The 18,725-nt window shown below is 48.7% G+C and overlaps 2 protein-coding genes across 9 annotated transcripts in view; both read right to left on the bottom strand.

Annotated features, from left to right (window-relative positions):
• Positions 1-44: 44 nt before the first annotated feature.
• On the bottom strand, positions 45-1,985 carry LOC309516770 (fertilization-influencing membrane protein). Its single transcript, XM_082195613.1, has 4 exons — positions 1,816-1,985; positions 744-887; positions 297-384; positions 45-156 (listed from the first exon to the last, which is right to left on the bottom strand). The coding sequence occupies exons 1-4, from the start codon at positions 1,964-1,966 to the stop codon at positions 129-131; spliced, it is 411 nt and encodes a 136-aa protein (XP_082051739.1). The 5' UTR covers positions 1,967-1,985; the 3' UTR covers positions 45-128.
• Positions 1,986-2,154: 169 nt separating this feature from the next.
• Positions 2,155-18,725, bottom strand: part of MVP (major vault protein) — a 24,862-nt gene continuing 8,291 nt past the window's right edge. For 3 of the 8 annotated variants that reach the window (XM_082195570.1, XM_082195569.1, XM_082195571.1), the window contains exons 2-18: positions 18,094-18,161; positions 17,570-17,699; positions 16,376-16,571; positions 15,713-15,836; positions 15,210-15,341; positions 15,026-15,120; positions 13,502-13,738; positions 12,955-13,080; positions 12,453-12,611; positions 10,747-10,985; positions 8,972-9,169; positions 7,500-7,635; positions 7,017-7,228; positions 5,765-5,881; positions 5,522-5,648; positions 3,623-3,811; positions 2,155-2,436 (exon numbers count right to left, since the gene is read on the bottom strand). In XM_082195570.1, the coding sequence (XP_082051696.1) occupies positions 2,314-2,436; positions 3,623-3,811; positions 5,522-5,648; positions 5,765-5,881; positions 7,017-7,228; positions 7,500-7,635; positions 8,972-9,169; positions 10,747-10,985; positions 12,453-12,611; positions 12,955-13,080; positions 13,502-13,738; positions 15,026-15,120; positions 15,210-15,341; positions 15,713-15,836; positions 16,376-16,571; positions 17,570-17,691 (2,532 nt within the window). In that variant the 5' untranslated portion in view covers positions 17,692-17,699; positions 18,094-18,161 and the 3' untranslated portion in view covers positions 2,155-2,313. Of the gene's footprint in view, positions 2,437-3,622; positions 3,812-5,521; positions 5,649-5,764; positions 5,882-7,016; positions 7,229-7,499; positions 7,636-8,971; positions 9,170-10,746; positions 10,986-12,452; positions 12,612-12,954; positions 13,081-13,501; positions 13,739-15,025; positions 15,121-15,209; positions 15,342-15,712; positions 15,837-16,375; positions 16,572-17,569; positions 17,728-18,093; positions 18,162-18,284; positions 18,507-18,725 lie in introns of those variants that run through there. The other 5 variants (XM_082195572.1, XM_082195567.1, XM_082195573.1 and 2 more) reach the window with 5 other exon arrangements.

Below are 18,725 nucleotides of genomic sequence, written 5' to 3'. Positions count from 1 at the left end.
TTGGCATATCACACAATCACAAAAGAAATAGCCTTTTATTCAGTATTCAATAGCCTTTTATTGAATATAGGAAAAGACAAAGGGTGGTTGGCTGGCTACAGAGCCGTGTCTGCTGATCCCCTGGATGTTTATCCTGCATTTGACTTCTTGAAGATCCTGAATGAAATTGCAGAAGAAGAAGGAGAGGGGGTGTCATTCCATCCGTGGAGGTGGGAGTAAATAATGACATCCAAAGGCAATAAGGAGGCAGGGAGAATACTTGCAGCATAATGTACACCAACCAAAATGACACGTACACTTTAGATATGATCTGATAGAGGAAGAACAGCAGGATGAGTATAATGGATCCCACTAGGATATAACGCAGCTGGTGAGGGAATGAACCTGTAGGGGGCAGAGAAGAGGAGGGTTGGTTTGTCATGGGGAAATAGGGCAAGGCTAGAGCACAGGGCAAGGAGGAGGAAGCCCAAAGCAGCCCTGAATCATTCTGGAAAGGGAGGAGAGCAGAGGTTAGGCATAGAGCAGGGGGAATCAGGCCATTAGTCCACCTAGCCTAATATGGTCAACTCAGGCCATCATTGGCACCCTGGGTCTTTCCCAGCTCTCAGCTGGAGATGCCAGGGATTAAACCTGCTGGGACCTGGTGCCTGCAAAGGCTGTGCTCAGCCCCCTCCCCTGCAGGTGCTATTGGGGAGGGAGCGTTTGAGAGAGGGTCAAGAGACAGGAGTGGCAGGGGGACTCACTTGGGGGAATATACTCAGGCTGCTCTCCAATGAGCTTGTAAACGGCAAGGATCTTCTTCTCATCCGTGTCGGGATAATCAAACCAGAGTGGCTGATGTTGGGACAAATCCGTCTTGGTGGCATTCCCTGGGTTTCCTGCACGAGCTGTGGGCCCCAAAAGCACCTCCCATCAGTGGGCACTTTTAGCATTCCTGTGCTTAGTCCATTAACCTCATTACAAACGCAAGCACACACACAAAAAATCTGTTTTCCAAGAAACATTTGCTACTAATTTCCTGTTCCACGAACAGTCACGCCCTTGCATTGCAGCAGCAATGAATATTTCTCTTCCAGCCAGCCACACAACGCTAATGCTTTGCCGTAGCCCTGATTTAGGCCACACACAACCCACCGCAAACTCCTTTTGGCCTCGCGAACAGTTGCCCCACACAGCCCTTTACTTTGCTTGGGCAAGAGTGGAAGTTAAAAAGGAGCAAATGTTTCCTGCGACAATCTGTGCTGCAAGATGAACGTGGAGAAGGAAAAAGGCCTCAGCAATCCAACATCATCAGAACCTTATTGGGACGATAATCTCCACTGAGAACCTATTTGGAAGCTACTGTGGTAATGGGGAATTTTGGCAGTAACTGTATCACTTCAACAAGTATAACATGTAGTTTCAAAGGGCCTTAACTTGGTGGGTTCAGGGCTGGAGCCATCTCTAGCCATATAAAAATAATGCAAGATTGTTGACACATTTCTAGATCAGAATCCAAGGACTCCCTGTTATGGCTTCCAATTAAAGCAGTTTAAAACGTGGAAATGCCCAGGGTCAAAATGATACTGTGGAGAGACCCTTCACACAGCCAGATGAAACATCCCAGAGTTCATAAGGCACGGTCTAGGAAGCAGCCTTAAACCTAGATCTGTATTGTCTACCCCAACTGGCAGCAGCTCTCCAGCATCTCAGTTGGAAGATCTTCCCCATCATCTCCTACTCCAGACCCTTTCCACGGGAGATGCAGATATTGAACCTGGGATCTTCTGCCTGAAAGGAATAGCACTGAGCCATGGTCACTTCTGCAGCACTCACTGCTGCTGGGGATGAGTGGGGTGGAAGGAGGCCCAGTGGAGGAAGACCTGTGTTCACCTGTCACAAGCCGAGGACTACTCAGGATCAGCTCAGGGAGATTTGTAAAAGAGTACAGGAGCTGGAGTAGCAGAAATTGCCCTCTGCTCAGCATAGCTGCTCTCCTGGCCACACCCACTTTCTATGACCTCACAATGGATGTGCCTCCCATCTCTGACCAACACTCCCTCCTTCACTTAAGAGCCAAGATTCTTCCCCCCCCCAAACAAACCCAGGATCAATGTTCCCACAAGACGACAACTCCATACTTTAAATGAAAATGAGTAAGGAAATTACATAGAATAGATTGCTTCAGTGTTTATTGTATACTTGTAGAAAAAAAAAAAGGCACATTCAAAGGAGGCTCCGATGGCCTGGGGAAATTATTACATTCTATGTTGTTTGCAAAGGTACTTAAAGAAAGCTTTCATCCGGAAGGGAAGCATCCATCTCCAGGATCTATCAGGTCTCAGAAGGCTTGGGCAAAATCCCCAACAATCCTCCTGCAGCTGTGAAAAGGTTGATAGGGGAGGAACCATCTGTGATGAGTGTGGATTGAATGCCCAGGCCCTGGAGTAATTTTGCCTGCATGGAAGATAATTTATTTTATTAATAATAATATAATTAAATCTGTATACCACCCTTCATCCAAAGATCACAGGGCACAACCTAAAAATATAAAATGAGGACATAAAATAAAATAACAAAAACCAATAACGCCCCCCTCCCACTAACACATTTTGAAAGGCCTAGTTAAAGAGAAACATCTTCACCTGGTGCCTAAAGATATGTAATGAAGGCACCAGGCAAGCTTCCCTGGAGAGGGCATTCCACAAATGGGGAGCCACCACAGAAATGGCCACCCTCCAGACATCTCATGGAGGAGTCACATGAAGAAGGGCCTCAGAGGATGATTGCAGGGTCCAGGTTGGGTCATATAGGGAGAGGTAGTCCTGAGCCATTTAAAGCTTTAAAGGTCAAAACCAGCACTTTGAATTAGGCCTGGAAACTCATTGGCAGCCAGTGCAGTTGGGCCAGGATCAGTGTAATACGCTCAAATCATCTTGCCCAGGTGAGCAGCCTGGCTGCCAAATTCTGCACCAGCTGAAATTTCCAAACCATCTTCAGAGGCAGCCCCACATATAATGTCTTGCAGTAATCTAATCTAGAGGTTACCAGAGCACAGACAACCATACTTAGGCTACCCCTCTGCAGATAGGGGTGCAGGTGGGCACTCGAGACATCGAGGGGAATGAACAGGGACACATTTTCCCTGCCTCTCTCCCAACAGAGGTCATCATACAGGGCAACCAAAGCAGTTTCTGTGCCAAAACCAGACCTGAACCCCTACTGAAAAGGATCTAGAAAATCATTTTCTTCCCAGAATGCCTGGATCTGGTCTGTGACCACCCGCTCAAGGACCTTGCCCAAGATTAGTGAGATAATTCATCAATCCCCTTGGCCAAAACATAGCAATCTCTTAGGATTCCCTGTTGCTAACACTCAAGTTCTGTTCTGCCCCCACATCCCTCAAGTCCTTAGGCCAGGTCAAGTTACTTGCTTTAGAAAAAGCTCAGTTATCTTCTACTCCACCTGGCAGGCCATCACCTGTTGCCAGATCCTTCTAACGGAAGCCGCCAGCAGGGATTGAACTGGGGCCAAGCATAAGCTTTGCCACTGAGCTACGGCTCCTTCCCCGATAAAAGTGACACACTTCTAAAGAGCCTCTCCCTATTGCTCCAGAACCCTCTCTCCTCTCCTCACTTCTCACCTGCATCTCTGGGCCGGCCACAGCAATGTCACGGATAGTGCTGGCCCCCAGCGCATTTATCACCGCCTCAAATTTCTTCACTTCAACAGCGGCCAGAGCCTCCGCCCGAGCCACGTCCAGCTCGGCCTGAGTCTTGCAGAAGCGCAGCTCCTGCTCTCGCGCTCGCTCCAGGCGCTTCAGTTCCGACTCCTGCAAGGGATGGTGGGGAAGAGAGTGCGCAACAATGCTCAGCGCGTGGGACAATGACAACCGGCATAAAAGGGTTTGGGTTGTTTTTCTGAAATAAACATTGCACCTAGGAGGACACATTGGTTTGGAGCCAAACATCTGAGTGGAAGCCAAAGCAGTCCACTAGCACGGTTCCTTAGACCACGAGCAGATGGTTTTGGATTACAACTCCCACCATTCCTTGCCATTGACCATGGTGGCCGATTATTATATATTATTGTAGATTTATCTATACCTCGCTTTTCCCCCTGGCAGGACTCAAGGTAGCTTGAGTTGGGAGTTCACCAACATCTGGAGGGCCACAGTTTTTAAGCCAGCTCTATGTTAAAACATCTGCACAAGAGCCCAGAAGCAGTGCAGCGTGTGGCATGCAGTCTTGAGAATTGGGTCTCATACTTCCAATTATGCAAGAGTTTTACACCAAAGGAAAAGCATTTTTAATTATTATTTCCCACTTTTCTTTCCCGATGTCCTGGAGACAAGGGCATAAAGAGAGGCCCCACTTTGACAAGAGGAAGATGGCTTTTGTACATGGAAAGGCACTTCTGGATCCAGTCAATGTATTTAAAAATTCAAACGTGCCACTAATACAGCCATCATTTCTTCTAAACAAATTTGGGCAGCTGCCAGGACCTAGGGCTTGCCAAAGGAGCCACCAAAGGAGCCACCGAGCCAAGGGCTCCTGGAATAGCTGAGCCATGGAATTTAAAAAGTCCTCCAGGTCAGGCATTCCTGAGTGTAGTGTTCTTGATGTATTGATTAAGAAACATTTTCTTAATCAGGAATTTTTAATTCCACTCAGACAGGGGTAGAATGCTAGAGCTGAAATGGATCTCAGCATGCCGTCCAACTCAACTATATCTCTGTGCAAAAAAATCCACTACTGTAGCAAAATGCCCCAACCCTGGCAAGCACTAGAGAACTGTGCTAACAAAACAGAGAACCAAAACAACGCTATTATTAGGCTAAAGGTGCAGTTATGAGTTAAGCACAGAAAGGAAGAGAGTAAGTAAGCTTCTGACAGTTGGGAGGGAAATTATAGCAGTTGGGAAAATGGCAAATTGACTGCTAAATTACAAGAGCACAATGACGAAGTGTTTAAGGAGGAAATGAGATCACGGATGGATTTAGCTATCAAATTATCACCCATACATGAAGTCGTAGGCAGGATTTGAAATATAAGCTGTGGGTTATCGAAACAGTTAATAAAAAGGAGTTAAAAAACAAACATCAGGAAAGAAGGGGTGGGAAGTCAAGAAGAAACTATGTATGTATAAAAAACTGTTTAGTGACAAATGCTTTGGAGATTTTAAAAAAAGAACACAAAAAAGAAGAAATTATAGTAGTCAACATACGTTTTCAGATGAGTTTTCCCAGCAGCCTATGACACAATGGTACCTTGGCTCCTGAACGGCTGAGCTGTCGAACAAATCGGCTCCTGAACGCCGCAACCCTGGAAGTGTTCCGGTTTGCGGACGTGGCTTCCGATTGAGTGCAGGAAGCTCCTGCAGCCAATTGGAAGCCACGCTTTAGTTTTTGAACGGTTTTGGGAGTCAAACGAACTCCCAGAATGAATTAAGTTTGAGAACCAAGATACCACTGCACTCTGCTAGAGAAGGGAACGGGAGAGCCACCACTGTCTTGGCGCCAAGAGGATACAGAGGGGCTCACCGTCTCTATGGCCGTAGCTTCAGCCTTCAGCTTGGCCTGCAGTACTGCCCCTTCACCTTCAATCCGGGCAGCTTCTGCCCGTGACTGGGCTTCGGCCTTTGCTGCCCCGGTGCTCTCGACCGCTGTGCTGTGGGGAGAGGAGTGAGGGAAGGTGAAGCCCCCCTGGGTGTTATCTGCCGCCAGGCCCATGCGACACTCAGGGCCCCTTCGGGGTTGGCCCCTTCTCAGTCCTGACTCGCTCACCTCAGTGCTTCCAGCTCCAGCAGCTCCTTCCGGGCCCGTTCGGCCTCGGCCTGGTCAAGGATTTTCTGCCGCTCAAGACGTCCGCGAGCCTCTTGCTCCAGCCTCTCTGCCTCGTGCCTGAGATGTGGGGGAAAGAAAATGGCATCAGAGAAGGAGAAAACAGAAGGTCAGAGTGGGCAGGGCAGAGATTCATCCATTTGAAGGACTGCAAAAAAGTTGCCGCCCTCCTCTCTTGGTCTGAAGCTCTGGTGGCCTGAAAAGGGAAAGGGGGTGGGAGAAACCGCTTGCCACTTGTGGAAGGGTCAGGAAGATGGAGAGGGACAAGGGAAAACTCCTTGTGGGGCTTGGCTGTTTTGAAAGCAATAGATGTGGACACTTGGATGGAGTCAAGGAAGGAACTTGGGAAGCCTTAAACTGCCCATGCAGCTGCCAAGACATGCTTGAAAGTGTGGCACCTCAATGACCTGCTGAAATTTCAGAAGCCAGAGAGATGCCCGAATCAGATTTCCGGTGGTTGCAGAGCCCTGTTTAGCTCCTTGCCTCTTCTCACAGCTAACTAAAGCCGAGCAAGCAACAAGACACGAGAGGGGTGTGCACAGCTGTTTCGTTTGCCCAGCAGAGAGGGCTGCTTGTCTCTGAATGAGAGCAGAGCAGAGCCCGGAGTCTGGACCGAAGAGAACATCCCCTCCCAAATCCCTAATTTTATTGCACCGTTTGCATGAGTTTTAATTGAGAGCTACTCTGGGAGCTAATCTTGGATGGAAAGAGAGCTATAACTGTGTAATTCCTGGTGGCCACAAAGACCAGCTTTAATTTGGTACAGGATTTTGAAATCTACATGCCATGTACGTGCAAAATACTGGATGTGTGCGCACAGACTGGATATAGAAAACAGTCCTGCCTTTTAAAAAAAAGGAATGAGTTTTAGATTTTTCTGTTTTATTTTTAGGGTGGTTTTCATGTTGTCTTAAGTCACTATGAATTACATTGGTTGCGGTTTTTTTTTAAAAAAAGCAACTAGCATGATTTCTAAGGATTTTCCAAAATGACACTGCATGTATCATGATGCTCCAGAGTCAGAATTCTGGACAGATGGTTGTTTCATGGACATTTTGTCCTAATGGGGGAACAGGAATAACAGGCCAAAGAGGAGGAGGGACCAGGCAATGCTTTGGCCAAGGAAGTGTCACATGGATTGGAGTGTAGCTGGGGAAGTGTCCCACCCCCCCACCCCCCTGGAGGGGCCCCCTACTTGGCAGCTGCCTCCTGAGAGTTGGTGGTGATCTCGATAGCCAGCTGGACGCTTTTCTGGAGGGCATCTCGCGTCCTCTGGTCCACGGGCTCCACGCTCTGGATGTCAATGCTGCTGATGACGAGGCCGTTGGGGGCGAATCGGAGGGAGCCGCGCATGGTCCCTTCCCCATCGAAGCCAAACACGGCAGCACAGATCAGGCGGTTCGAGTTCTGGCAACATTCATTTCCAGTAAGAAATAGCATTTCACAACTTCCGCGCCAGCGAATGCATTAGTATAATGAACTGGGGAAATGACAGTGCAAAACCAAGACCTGCCACTTTGCCTTAGGCAGCAAAATATATTGGTCTGGCCATGGATATTGATGAATACAGGACTAAGGATTTGGGTTTTTTTCCAAACAGAAAGAGGAAAAAAATAGAGACATACAAGTATTTGTGCCCTCCGAGTGACAGGAAGTCAAGGGGAAAAACACAGCTCACCTTATGGAAGTCGTCAAAGGTGACGGCAGCCACAGCCCCCCGGATACGCGAGGCCAGGGTCTTGCAGGCGTCACCCACAAAATCTAGGACGCTAAACAGGCGGGAAGCTTCAGCAGCAGAGGGGAGCTCAAAGTGCCTGTGGGGGGGAAATTGGTGGATATACTTGATAGTCCCCAGTTGTATAAACAAATAAAAAAATACATGACAGCAGCAGTGTGCAGTCAAGGTTCAGAGAGCCAGCCTGCCTTGGCAACACCGTCTTCCAGTACTTATGGAACGGGACTTAAGCAAAACACACTTGTCTTCCCTGACAGATACTGTTATCTGTCATCTTCCACAACTCTTAGCCAACTTGACCTGACCTCCCATGGCCCCACCTCATTCCTTCCCTCCAACTCACATTTTATCCATTGTGATCCTGCTGAAAGATTACTTTGTGCCAAATAAAACGCAGTGGAGATATGTAAGTAAAAGGGCAGAAACACAAACATATGTGGGTCTGGGTCTATTTCAAAACACACCCACCTACCCACCCAGACCAGGAATGAGTGAGGGGTGGAAACGACAGCCTCCCCCCGGCACACATAACACAGACTTTGCTGCAGTCTTGCTGCGTGCAAGTAGTTTTCTTCTGTCCAGTTTCCTTCCAGCCTGTCTGCCATGCTGGAACTGAGCCAGAGGACTGGGAGAAATGGCTTAAATACTATAGAGCACAATGAGGGAAGGTGGAGAATAAATCTGGGGAGCGAGGGGCGGGTTACCCTCCACTCCATCATGTGTTCTTTCTCGTTTAAAAAAGAAATACACCCCACGTTTGCTTTACACGTGAACTGTAAAGACACCTGGGTGACACATGCGTCTTTCCCCATCCTGTTTTATTTCATAGAATTATGGAGTTGGAAAGGACCTCAGGGGTTACCTGGCCCAACCCCTGAATGCAGGATTCTTTCACCCAATGTGGGGCTCGAACCCAGAACCCCGAGATTAAGAATCTCATACTTTACCAACTGAGCTAACCCAGAGGCTTCAAAAAAACATATGAATTCTGGGAGGAGAATAAGGTACACAGTGTATGCCTCTGTGTGCACTGGAAGAGTTATAGCTAACATAAAAAAGAAACAAAAATTCTCAGTTCTGTGCATACAGTGGTACCTCAGTTTAAGAACTTAATTCGTTCTGGAGGTCCGTTCTTAACCTGAAACCGTTCTTAACCTGAGGCACCACTTTAGCTAATGGGGCCTCCCACTGCCGCCACACGATTTCTGTTCTCATCCTGAGGTAAAGTTCTTAACCCGAGGTACTATTTCTGGGTTAGCGGAGTCTGTAACCTGAAGTGTCTGTAACCTGAGGTACCACTGTACTTTCAGCCCTCCATACTCTTATCCACATGTCCCCACCCCCCAGCACAACCCCCTCCTGGCCCACCTGAGGGTCTCCCTTCGGCCTCCCTTCAGCAGTAGTCTCCAACTCACCAGTTGTAAGCCAGCTGCAGCTGCAGGCGGGCATGGTCAGCCGTTTCAATGGTGACAACATCAGTGCAGAAATCTGGCCCCAGGAGGAGGCAGAGGGCGCGGCGAGCATGGGGGCGCTTGGGTCGGCCCCCCGACAGGCTGAGCACCGTGAACTGTTCATCTGGACCCAGAAGCACAAGTTCTGGCCCAAAAACCACCCTGAGGGGGAATAAAGGGGGGGGACGTTAAACTTCATTTCCATCCAACTTCGAAATGTACTCTTGAAAGAAACGCGGCACCTCCACCAGCACAGACCTTCACTGCCCGCCCACATCGGAGGTGTTCCCAAGATACTGCTCAACCAGGACAGAACTGCCATCTATCCTAAATTCATTTAGTCCCGCTGAGACACTGATTTTCCACAACAGAAGTGGAGTTAAAAGAGGGACTTCGCAAAGCATTTAGAGAACTGACCGGCGATGCCTATCTTTATGACCTCAGTCCTTTCAAAATGCTTACTCACAAGGAAGTCCCGTTCAGAAGAGGTCTCCAACAAGGTTCATAAAATGTTTCCACTCGTTTTGCAGCTTCCTATTAAGAGTAGGATTAGTGATGAATCGCCCCTAGTTTTGAAAACACCTGATCCCATGTTAGGAGGTCCTTTCATTAGTGGCTTCCTTTCATTATTTCTAGTCTTCTAGAGAAACCCTCTAACTATAAGGAGCCTGTGGGCCTCACAGAAGCCCTTAGAAGGTCCAATACAGCTTTGCCTGCCCATCCTGGGCAGAATAAACCCGCTGTAAGGCAACCATGTTGTCAAAAGCTCACTGGGAAACAATATGCTAGGAAAGAGCTCTCAACCTAACCTACATTGAAGGGTTGCAGCAAAAATAAAATAAAATAAAAGTGTGTGTGCACATGTGCAAGAGCCATGGATGGTGTCTCGAGTTCCTTGAAGGAAAGGTGGGATATGAACACAAAAGGATGCGGGCGAATGAATGAAAAACGAACAAGAGAGCTCGCTAGTCACACCATCTGCTTTTGGTGCCAAGGCTCTTGGAACAAGGGCAGAGACAGAGCAGGTGGAACTAGCAGAAGCTAGGGCTGCCGTGTCACTGGCCAAGGTTTCCCGATACAGAACCAGAGGTTGCTAGCCAGGGGCCTGCAGAACCCGTTACAGGTGCCTTCCTCCAAGCCCAGTTCACCTGAAGAGTCTGCCACAGGGAGAATGCCAGGCGAGAGGCCACAAAACAAAGCAGGAACGCCTGCCGCCTTCAGACCAAAGGGTTGGCTCTTTGAGGAGCCACTCTTCTCAGGCAAGGGGGAGGGGGCTTAGAGGAGCTAGTTCAACTTGGGAGGTTGGGGCTGCTAAGGCTTCATTCCGCCATCAGCCATTGCCAAGAGCAAGCTGCTCACCTGGAGCTTCTCAGGGCGATGCTTTGCCTTGTGGGAAACTCCCACAGAACAAACCAGCACCCCCTCCACCTACGATTAAGGAGGAAAGGCTTCCTGTTGGGTCAGAGACCACAAATTCCTGAAATTAATTCCCAAATTTAAGCCAAGGATGGGGGAACTTGTGGTCAGCGGGCACCCGAGTCCCACCAGCTCCAGCCCAGCAAGGCCAAGTATCAGGAACAATGGGAGTTGTAGTCCAACGACATAATGGAAGAACATGGGCTTCCCAATTACTGAGTTAAGCAAGACCCTCAAATAACATACTGCTCCCCTCACATTTCATGTTTAGCTTTCTTCCAAAGGTGTAGGGAAATCTCACACTCCCTCATTGGTCCTCTCACCTGGACTTCCGCTCCTTGTAGTCGTACACTTGCACTGCGGCATTGTGGGGTACGTGGTAGGTCACGACCCGAGTCCGGTCACGGGCCGCCCCAGTGCCCCCTTCAGATGTATCCCTGGAACGATCAATAACAGCGTCCCTTCCGACAGTCAACAAGGCCTCCACGTGGGGCGGAAGCTCCTTCTCCCACAGCTCCTCATCCTGAGACAGCATGTAAGTGTGGCCAATTACAGCTCGGACCTGTGAGAGAAAGAGAGAGAGAGAGAGAAGTCAGGAACCATGCTGAGCTCTGGTACAATAGACTGAAATATACTGCAAAAACATCATTGGCTGAAAAGCCTACCAGAATAACCTGGAATATTATATCTTCACTTTATGCAGCCTAGCAAACAAAATGGCTTCTTTCTTTCAAATGCTTTTTCTTTCTTTTTGGCAATTCATTTTTATTATTTTTGTGGAGGAACAAGTACAAAAGCAAGAAACAAATAATATGTTGGGGAAAATAACGACATAGGAAAGGAACCCAATTAGGCACTCTTAGCTGGAGAGAGTGTTACATCAAGTAGGGAATGTCTTGCCTCGAGAGCAGTAGTCTTCCCCATCATGTGATAGGAGAAACAGGAACCACAATTGTCATAATGGTTCCTTCTCGAAGGACCTCTGACCACCCTCTATAGTGTTGAGTAACCCTATGGTGCGCAGAAGTACAACTGACCATACATGGGCCAACCAACCTTTCTGGAAAAACCTGTCCTAGCTTTTCCAACGGAGTGCAACCTCCATGCCAAGAGAAATGCCTCTAATTCCTTAAAGTTTTCTGAGCGGGTTGTGCACTTTCCAGTGATCAGAGACAGATAGGTAGCCGTGTTGGTCTGCCATAGTCAAAATAAAAAAATTCCTTCTAGTAGCACCTTAAAGACCAACTAAGCTAGTTCTTGGTATGAGCTTTCGTGTGCATGCACACTTCTTCAGATACGGTATCTGAAGGTATCTGAAGAAGTGTGCATGCACACGAAAGCTCATACCAAGAACTAACTTAGTTGGTCTTTAAGGTGCTACTAGAAGGAATTTTTTTATTTTGACAGTGATCAGAGAGTGAGCTTCAGTTCAGCTGCCCCAATAAGCTCAGAAAGAGCTGGGAAAATCGGACCCTGGAACCCTTTGACTTGAACACAGTCCCTCCAGGAGTGCCACCGGGGGGTGGGGGTGGGCTCTTTCCTGACACCCTCTCCAGCAAAACAGCAAAACAGCTGGATTGCTGGAGGGACGTTTTACTGGGGTCTCCTGCCAGTGGAAAACGACCTTCAGCATTGCTTCTAGCAGAGGATCATATTCAAGGGACTCTCTTTCTAATCCCTGCAAAGGACCACAACCAAGGCACCAGAATAGAAGTCATATGATATCTTTTGCACTCCCGATTTTGTGTGTGTGTGTGTGTGTGTGTGTGTGTGTGTGTGAGAGAGAGAGAGAGAGAGAGAGAGAGAGAGGAGGCCTGCTCTTAAGCTTCAACTGAAAGACGGTTAATAAATAATGTACACAAATACACAAACTGTGTCCTGAGTGCCACGATACTTTTGTTAGCAGTGACCTCTGGAAGTGTGTGTGTCTCAAGGGTGCTGCTAATTGGTGTGTTTAGGCTGCGCTGCGTAGAGGCTTCTCCAGGAGCAGCCGATATCCGGTAACCGCTGTCTTGCCTGCTCCACTCACCTTCCCCGTCTTGATATCCCGCACATAGATGCCCTCGTTCTCAGCCAGCGGGATGGAGTGGCGCCGCTCCAGCACTTCCACCTCAGCCGGCGGCACGTACTCCAGGGGCCCCCGGATCAGCCAACGGTCACCCGGCTTGTGCGTAACCTCCTCTCCATCCTGGGTGCGAGGGAGAAAGACAACAGGGGGAAATGGCTCCCGTGCCCACCTGCATTGAAGCCACCAGTTTTTCCCTGGCGCAAGCACAAGCTCACAGGGGGGGGGGGCTGGTGCCAATTAGCACTGGGAGGGCAGAAGGCAGGGAGGCCAGAGCCAATGAGAGGCAGAGCCAAGGAATTCTAGTTTTGTCCCCCAACCTGCTGTTGCTGCTGAGACGAAAAAGGAGGCTGCTGACAGCCAGGGCCACCCCCTGGAATGGTTGGGCTGGCGGTCACGCAGTGGGGCAGCAGCACCCCATGTGCTCCAGCGGACCTGCCCCCACTGCAAGCTCAGGTCCTCCTACCTCGTTTGTCTCTTCCAAGGGGCGAAGGGCACGGAGCAGGAGGCCCTCTTCTTCCGAAAGGATGTAAACGTCTTGGATGCCCTGCTCCAGCCACTCTCCAGGCTGCAGGAAGAACGATATCTCCCCCTGCGGAAACAGCCAGTGAGGGTTGGGGGAAACCAGAGAGGGAGGCAGCCAGCCTGAGAAATGTGGCGATTCTATTTTACAAAACGTATATACCGCTTACTAGAACAGAAGACCTCCTAAGTGATGCGAGGCAGTCTAAAGCAATAATTTAAAAATATCACCAAAAAAACACATCATTATAAAACACTTGTACTCACTAAAACCACAGATCACATGCTAAAATTAGATGCCTGGACTTGGTGAAACAATGAAGTTTTTAGCAGGCCCCTGCCTAATAACAGTATACAGATAAATAGATTCACCCTCCTACAGTGTAAAGAGATTGGCCGTAATTACTAGTGTGAAACTCCCATGGTGCTTTCTGAGGTTTAAAGTACTGTGCCCCCAAAGTCCTCTGTGCTACGTGAGTTTGGGCGCATACCTTGATCACCTTCTTCTGTCCCAGTTGGGGTTTGCCATCTGCTCCAACTGGGTCACAAACCACGCAGTACTGGCAGCTGTTCAAGGTGGTGATATCGACAACACCCAGGACTTCCTCGTAAACATCGGGGATGTGGGCCTCGGTGTCAGCCATGGTGACCAGCCACTCTTCTCCTGTCTTCCGGGTAACACCCTGGGAGTCCCGGAATGTCTTTGAGGCCCGGAGGTGCAGCGCTTTCTATGTGGAGGTAAGGGTAAGAAGGAAAGAGACCATGGCATGAATTTGTGGGGAAAACCACCATTGTTTTTCCACAGACTTTTCATACAAGTGACCTCCACACATTCTGGCTGGTTGTGGTAGCCAATCACTTTCTACTAGCCAGCTGTGATACTCTACCATCATACTGCAATAATATTCAGATGCATTAGGGGGGAGAAAGATATATAACTTCATCAGACTGAAGTTATGTAACAACTCAGGTTTTATCTAGATTAACGAACATGTGGTTTTTTAAAAAAAATCTGTGATCCATTCCATGGCTTTTTGACCATTTTTAATTCTGCCCCCCCCCCGCACACATGCATAGACTGTGTCTTCCTATATCTTCCTATATACATAAAAATGTATATCTTCCTATATACATAAAAATGTAAGGTGCCATCATGTTCTGCAGTTCATGTGGTCACCAACAGGTGGCCACGCCAACAGCAGAATGGGCAGGGGTCGGCAACCTTTTCCAGCCTACCGTCCCTCAGACCATGTGGTGGGCAGGACTATATTTTGAAGGGGTGGGTGGGAAATGAACGAATTCCTATGCCCCACAAATAACCCAGAGATGCATTTTAAATAAAAGGACAGATTCTACTCATATAAAAACACACTGATTCCCGGACCATCCGCGGGCCGGATTGAGAAGGTGATGGGGCCGCATCCGGCCCCCAGGCTTTAGGTTGCCTACCCCTGAGCATGGGGAATGGTCTAGGTAAGCTGTTTAAAAGGAGCTGTTTAACGGCTTGGCTTTTGAAAAACAGGGGTTCATCAGTATTTAGCTAGTTGGGAACCGCTGGGCTGGAGCACAAGTGAGCCATCTGTGACCCTTTGCCTAATTTTACATGGCCCTAAGCTGAATTATATATATTTCCAAAAAACCTTTGCAAGTGGTCAGTTCAGAGCTCTGGCAAAAGATATTGGCCTCTTCCCTGGCTGCCTACTGAGCAGGGAGGGAGAAGCAGAGGGGGGCAAAAATAAAAGCTGTCCCACCCACTTGTTTGCTCTGACTCTGAAAATATTATATTTTCAACCACCTGCAGGGTAATCAATTCTAAGTGCCTAAGCTGGAGAGCCAAGAGGTAGCTGATGAGCAATCACTTTACCCTCAGAGCTGTTGAGATTCCCCGTTCTCCAAAGTATGGACCCTGAGCACTCTTAACAATATCCTACAAAACATCCTGGCTCAGCTGCTGCAGCAGAGACTTGAGCCACATGCCTCCACTCACCACGAGGGGCAACAAGCCCATCACTCACCTTTTCGGTCAGGACATAGGCGTCAACGGTATCAACTACTTCCTCAAACACACCTGGCAGGTACGCCCCAACCCGCTTCACCAGCCACTCCTCACCTGTGAAGAAGAGGGAGTCACAAGGCAGGTCATATTGGGAAAACAGAACACCTTACAAGACTGCGGGGCGGGTGGGATGGCAGGAATACCTGTCACGCGCTTATTGCCCTCTCTGTCCTTGCACTCTTTCCGTGCCTGAAGTCTTATGGCTTGGTTGGGCCGAATGATGGTGGCCTGGATAGTCTGCACAACTTCGACCTCCTTTTGTGGGATGTAGGTGCCTGTGAACAACAAGGATGTTATACAAGGTGGGCCTCAAACCACACAGCCGACCTTTCACCAGGCCAGGCTGTTGGGTCCACCTATTGTCTAGTCCGGCGTTTCCCCAAATTTGGGTTTCTGGCTGGTTTTGGACTACAAATCCCATCATCCCTAGCTAGTAAGGCCAGTAAGTCAGGGATGATGGGAACTGTAGTCCAAACAAAACAAAACTGGAGGAACAAGTTTGGGACCGGCGAAAGTCTCAGGTGAAGGTTCTTCAGACCAACTCCTACCTGTTCCTTTTAACTGGGGGAGCCAGCAATCGAACCTGGAACACTCTGCGTACCAAGCATTTGTGCCACAAACTGAACTTCAGCTTATTCTCACTTACCAGGCCCTTCAAACAACCATTCATCCCCAGCAACGTATTTGCCGCCATGGTCATCCTCAAAGTCCAAGAGGGCTTTCAGATGCAGGGCAGTGTTAGGCAGGACGACCTGAAGAGGTGTGACACCCTGGAGGGAGGGAGGGAGGGGGAGACAGTGAGCAAAGGGAGTCGTAGCAGCAATGGAACAATTCCCAAGTCAAAGGCTTCGTGCTCAGGCCCTGCTTTTTGGATTAACGCATGAAGATTTCCACTGGCATCCGGCTGGCCACTGTAAGAACAGGATGCTGGACGAAACGGGCAACTGGCCAGACTCTTCTTATGTTCCTACTCCTCTGGAGAATCTCAAAGTGCTGAACCTCAAAGGAAGGCCAAAGGCCTATCTGGTCCAGGATCCTGTTCTCACAGCAGACCACATGCCCCTGCGAAGCCCCCAAGCCGGACCTGGGCCCAAGAGCACTTTCCTGCTCATGATCCCATCATCCCTAGCTAGTATCATCCCTAGCTATTGCTATTCAGAGGCGTATTGTCTGTGATGATGGAGGTTAATGGAACCATCATGGCTAACAGCTGTAGGCCCAAACACATGTGCCCCACATCTAATGGCCCTCTGATTGTGCCCTCGCTATGGGGCCCCACTGTGGAGAGGAGAAGCTGACATGTCCTTACCTGCTGTAGCTCCTCCCCTGGGTACAGAGGGAAAGGGTCCTGAGCCAATCTGATCTCTAAGTCGGCATGCCTAAGCCGCACCTGCCCCCCGACATTGAGCTCAACGGCACCATCTGCCCCTCGGACCACTGGATTGAGGATGACACAGTAATAGCGAGGGGGGACCATCACCATCTTCATTGGGGCAAACACGATCCTGGAGCGGGAAGCAGGTTTGGAGGGAAGAATTAAAAGGCTCAGCTAGGACTGTGGACTTGTGGGTTCTCTGCAGTTGGGAAGAGATCTTATATCTGAGCTTGTTGGCAGCTCAGGTTTAGCAAAGTGACCTCATTATACCCGTAGTCTTGCAAGGACACTGAGGGGAAAGATGTGGCAGTTTAAACCAGGTTTGAGTATAGCAAGAAGGGAGCTGAGAAAGGCATTTTGGTTTTGGCTTGTGCGTTGTATACTCTTTCTCCCTTGTTAAAACTTGTTTAAAAAACAAAACCTCAATGTTTCCCCCTTCTCACCCTCTTCAGTCTCTCCCCATCGTTTTGTAAAGCACCACTTATTTCCTCTCGGTGCCTCTCCTTTCTCACTCCATTGCCATGACCATTGTGCAACCGGATCCCCTCCACTTCCCTGACTTCATGCAAATCACTTCCAAGCCTACAACAGGGCTGTGCAGTGACAGACTAGTGCAAATAGACTACAGAAAGGCGAGTGTCCTTTGCACCTGAAGTAAGCTTCGGCCTAGGCAAGATTCCACAGTCATGCCTGTTGTAACATACCTAAGAACTTTAGAGTTCGGTTTGCCCTTTCTGACATTGTTCTCTTTTAGCCATTTTAAGGTAACAATTCCTGCTTGGCAGGGGGTTGGACTCGATGGCCCTTGTGGTCTCTTCCAACTCTATGATTCTATGATTCTATGATTCTGTTACTGTGGTCTCCCCTACGTATACATAAAACCAATTTATCGAAAACAAAAAGCCCCAAACATTATGGTTAAGGGCGGGCGATGCCTCTCATAAACAACTATTAAAAAGTGAAGTGTATATCTGTGGGAGAAAGAGAAAATGGTGAAGCAGGAAGAGGCGCATAACTACTGCAGGGAATTACTAACACTTGCGTCACTCTCTGTTTGTGCCACAACTGGAGCCCTCCTGAGGAAAGGGGGCAAACAGAAACTACCCTCCTTTTTTGAGGCTTGCTCACCTCTCATTGTCTTGGCGGATATAGGTCTTGGGTCCCACTTCCACTCGAGTCACATTCGAATTCTGGTCCAAGACATGGATGTAATGGTATGGGGGGATCCGGATTATGGATTCAGCTGCCATCTCGCCTCCTGAGAGCGGTTGTAAAGAGAGGGCAATCTGAATGGGATGACAGAAATCTCCGGTTTAAAACGCTACTCTGGACACACCCTGGACTCCTGAGTCACCTTCCCACAGGCTTACCCCCACGGGCAGGGCCTGGAGGAACTGTGCGACACCCTTTGTATCCACATTGTGCTAAAACCAATGCCTTTCGCTGCACTTAATCCTTCAACAAACTGAGGGAAACCAGCCCTGCCCTGTTTTGCAGAAACCAATATACAGCAAGAACCAGAAGTCTGGATGGGGCTGCTACTAAGGGGACACACCCACTTCCACGGAGCAGAATCAAAGTCTCCAGGCAATGACAGGGAAAGTGCTTAGCAATCAGGCACACAAAAAGACTAGGACAGGAAGTTACAGGACCTGAATCTTGTTGGAAATATAAATCTCAGGCTCGACTTCTCGAACAGCTTAGCTGCAGCACTTGGTATCTGGGGGGAAGGGAGAAAAAGCAAGACAAATTAAATTTCCAGATAATGGCAGGCGGAAGGATTCAGCAACTCCGAATTTCTCAAGCTCCAGCCTTGGAAGGGATTATTGCTTTTGTAACCAACCTCCCGATTCTAGATGGGTAGCACCCAGAGTACATCCCAAGCGAAGACGTCTACTAGCTAAAATGAAGCGGAATCTGCGAGAGGAGAAAACTTACTGCAGAACAGAGCGCTTGTTTTCTGGAGAGTTTTGAAGCCAGGAATTCCCCCCTGAAGCTTTCGGTTCCTGGTAGAGGAGGAGCAAAGTAGCGAGTGGGAGAGAACCTTTTAAAGGGAAAGCAGATTGCTAAATGGATGGTGCAATTTAATCTATGACCCTAACAGCATGGAAGGAATCATAAAGGAAAGAATAGGGAGAAGAGACATTGGTAGTTGCATCCCCTAATCATCATATTGGGAGTTCTTAGTCACGACAAACTTATCAAACGGAACTGCGGCTGTTCATAATAAAGGTTTGGCCACACATCTCAGCCACTATTATGTTGCTGAAGCTGGTTCCTGCTT

This window comes from Podarcis vaucheri (genome assembly GCF_965113315.1).
Source record: "Podarcis vaucheri genome assembly, chromosome: 13".
Lineage (NCBI taxonomy): Eukaryota > Metazoa > Chordata > Lepidosauria > Squamata > Lacertidae > Podarcis > Podarcis vaucheri.
The sequence above is the reverse complement of the archived record's forward strand: the minus strand, read 5'-3'. Positions and strand labels throughout refer to the sequence as shown.

Coding starts and splice junctions, on each gene's coding strand:
- LOC309516770 (XM_082195613.1), bottom strand. CDS start 1,966: ATGCTGAGCAGAGGGCAATTTCTGCTACTCCAGCTCCTGTACTCTTTT. Junction 385..743: donor GCCTGAGTATATTCCCCCAA/GTGAGTCCCCCT, acceptor TGCCCCCTACAG/GTTCATTCCCTCACCAGCTG. Junction 157..296: donor TATCAGATCATATCTAAAGT/GTACGTGTCATT, acceptor AATTTCATTCAG/GATCTTCAAGAAGTCAAATG.